The sequence below is a fragment of the Notothenia coriiceps genome, unplaced genomic scaffold (assembly GCF_000735185.1).
Source record: "Notothenia coriiceps isolate Sejong01 unplaced genomic scaffold, NC01 NC01_scaffold00022774, whole genome shotgun sequence".
NCBI classification, from domain to species: Eukaryota; Metazoa; Chordata; class Actinopteri; order Perciformes; family Nototheniidae; genus Notothenia; species Notothenia coriiceps.
In genome coordinates, this window is record NW_011355475.1 from 2,399 (window position 1) to 5,581 (window position 3,183).

The following is a 3,183-nucleotide window of genomic DNA, read 5'->3' on the forward strand; positions in this document are numbered from 1 at the left end:
TGTTGGCGGGTGCTTACAAGTGACTAAATGAGAAGACAAAACACCATCACGCCAACTACACCGCCTTTAACTTAGCATCTAGCCATGCAATCATGATGTAGTTTGTTTATGGCTACAGGCTACATTAGCAATTTATTTCTGCTGATTGCATTTACCCTTGAAAGATTACAAAGTGGTTTTATTATGTGCATATTATCCTGCTGAAGTAACATAAACCAAGCAGTTTTCTGAAAACTCTCTTCTATATGTTAACCTTTTTATAAATGTCCTCTATTTGCCGTAAGTTTACTCTATTTAAGCTGTTGCTTGATTATTGTCTTTAAAAAGTATTATTATTACTATTATTACAATCAAGAATAAGAATTGTGTATACATTCTTGTATCCCTTTGCATCATATTATAGCACAAGGGAATGGGAGCCTAGAACATTTGAGATATTAAGCCTTTGTGTGTGTGTGTGTGTGTGTGTGTGTGTGTGTGTGTGTGTGTGTGTGTGTGTGTGTGTGTGTGTGCGTGTGTGTGTTCTGCAGCTGATTGAAGCTCTCCAGGGTGTGGATAAGATCATTGGTCAGCTCATGAACGGCCTGAAGCAGATCGGCCTCCACCGCTGTCTCAACATCGTCATCGTGGCAGATCACGGTAGCATACCAAACATTTTCTCTCTTTCAGCAGCATCATTTTAATAATGAAACACAATGAATAATCAAATCAGTGCCAATGAGCGAGATTGTTTTTTTAAATATCTCACACTATGTTTATTGTATTTATTGATGGTCTGTCGCTAGGTAAGATTTTATTGAGATCATTTAAATCATAAAAAATATTCAAATGGAAATCTATTACTAAGAAAATTTGAATATGATGGTGAAAAGGAACATTTATTATTTTTCTTTGTGATGTGTTATGTTTTAACTAATGAGACGACAATCTAAAAATGGGTTGAACAAAGATTTCTAGTAGTGTACACATGTTGCTGGAATACATTTTGTATGTACTTTATGATGCATAAGTCCTATAATTTGCACCAGGGGCTCATCTACAGTATGGTCCTTACCTTCTGACTTCCATTAATTTTAGTTAAACTTGCAGTGCTTGAAAGGTGCTTTAGCTTTTGCTAGGATTCCATTGGCAGTAGTTCTGTTGTGTTTCATATGATGAGTCTCCTGCTAACAAAGCAGCTAATTTTCTGCCTGATATTACACATGTGCACATTTTCATGGTCCTTACCCACAACTTTTCCGATCTAATTTTCCTTTGTAACGAAACTATCGGCTTCATGGATATAAACATCGGTAGTTTAATGGAAGTGTTGAGTGCCGGTGAATTGCAGTTGATGAGAGAAACATGTTAAACCATTTAGGTTCATTTTTTTTTGTTATAATATAATAGGGATTAATAAAAGTGTTTATTACTGTTGCAGGTATGGAGGAAATTAGTTGCGAGAGGAAGGAGGTGCTGCAGGATCTGGTGGGCGACATCAGAAACTACTGGGTGACTGAGGGACCATTTGGGCGCATCAGAACCAAACACAACAACATAGTGTGTGAGTTTACAGACTGTTTATTCTGCTTTATGATCCACGCTGAAGTTGTTGGAATTCAGCAGGTATCTCTGACTAAGAAACACTAATATTAACCTAAACCCTGACGCATCTGTTCGGCATCCAGATGTAGCGTGTCTAGTAGTCCCTGATGTTCAGCCAGTTTATTATTCCAACAAAAAGTAACTCCACAGAGGAGTCCAATTAAATGAGTCGTGTATTAAATGTTTGCAGGGGTATCAGGGATACCTAGCTTAAGAAAATAAGATGACTTACTCTAAGGGAAATATGTCTTTGAGTCATCACTTTGATAGTGATGTTGTTTGGCAACCATCTCTTGGTGCAAAATGCAACAACGCCAATCTCCTTCAACACTTCCAAATACATTCTCAACCAGTGACAAACCCCAAACAGTTTGAAGTCATATTTGTAGAGTTGTGTACTTACGGTACATTATCACATGTTTCCAAAAGTGTTAAAAAAAAAAGTGAAAATGTGTAGCCGTTCTGATTTCCGATATCTGACATCTGTTCATAATTGGCTGTTGGTAAAAACAAAAATTGTGTGGGGAATCAAGTTGAGCACATGTTTGTGCTATGCGTTTGGTGTAATGACATTTTCAACTTTCAACAGTTGACTCAGCTGGACTTGTGGCCAACATGACTGTGAGTCTTCCATGCACCCACCAACATCTACAACTTTTAACTGCTAAAAGTATAATGTTAGATAGGGCTGCACGATATCAGGAAGACGTTAAATACTGGACGGCTGTGCGTTAATGGCACTGCACTCTGCACATCTGGTGTTACCTCTGGTGGTGGTCACATGCGTTCGGTATGACTTGCATGAAAACATTATTTGTAATAAAAAGTTCTTCCTCTGCTCCTTCATCCCCCATATTTTCTTCGTTTGTCTATTTCCTTTTACCGACGCTCAGCTCAAGTCCATTAGCCTTACCACCTCAGCCAATGGCGTTACTTCTACATGGGAGGAGGGACATCTAGAGCCATAGGGCTTCATCTGACTGGCAAAATATATACAGTATATCCAGACCTGAATGCATGGCACATATAACAAAATATTATCAAATATATGATTTATCACAGACCTAGCTATCTATGGGAATCTTATACCGAGAATGTTGCATCACAATAAGGATAGATTTTCTATATATTGTGCAGCCCGAATGTGAGAGCCACATCCAGAAAATAAGATCATTTTTTATGAAATGATGATGTGTGCAAGTAAAACCAATACAACACTGTCTGTTTTTCTGGGGATTTCAGTGTAAGAAACCAGACCAAAAGATCAAGCCTTACCTGAAGGCCAACCTGCCGAAGCGCCTCCACTTTGCCAACAGCCGGCGCATCGAAGACGTTAACGTCCTGGTGGACCTAAAGTGGCTGTTTGAGAGGTATCCAAGTCTGCACTCCATCACTTTTAGATGTTTTTAATTGCATTCTCAGGTTGGAATTGTTGGCCTTTTTGAAGTGGTCAACATGTTAAAGTAAAAAACAATGCAACGAAAATTCCCCAAACACAAAATACACAACCGAGTCTCACGGCATTTCGTGTTATAGTCACGACATTTAATCTATTGATTCGTGTTCACCATTACGATGTCCCCCTTTTTTTCGTGTCAC

The 3,183-nt window shown here is 38.5% G+C and overlaps 1 protein-coding gene across 1 annotated transcript; it reads left to right on the forward strand.

The window, feature by feature from the left end:
- Nucleotides 1-531: 531 nt before the first annotated feature.
- On the forward strand, nucleotides 532-2,986 carry LOC104954077 (ectonucleotide pyrophosphatase/phosphodiesterase family member 2; the record flags this gene model as incomplete). The annotated part of the gene is made up of 4 exons (XM_010781132.1): nucleotides 532-639; nucleotides 1,421-1,543; nucleotides 2,174-2,205; nucleotides 2,827-2,986. Coding segments are annotated over exons 1-4 (379 nt in total), but the record flags the coding sequence as incomplete, so codon positions are not given.
- Nucleotides 2,987-3,183: the final 197 nt, after the last annotated feature.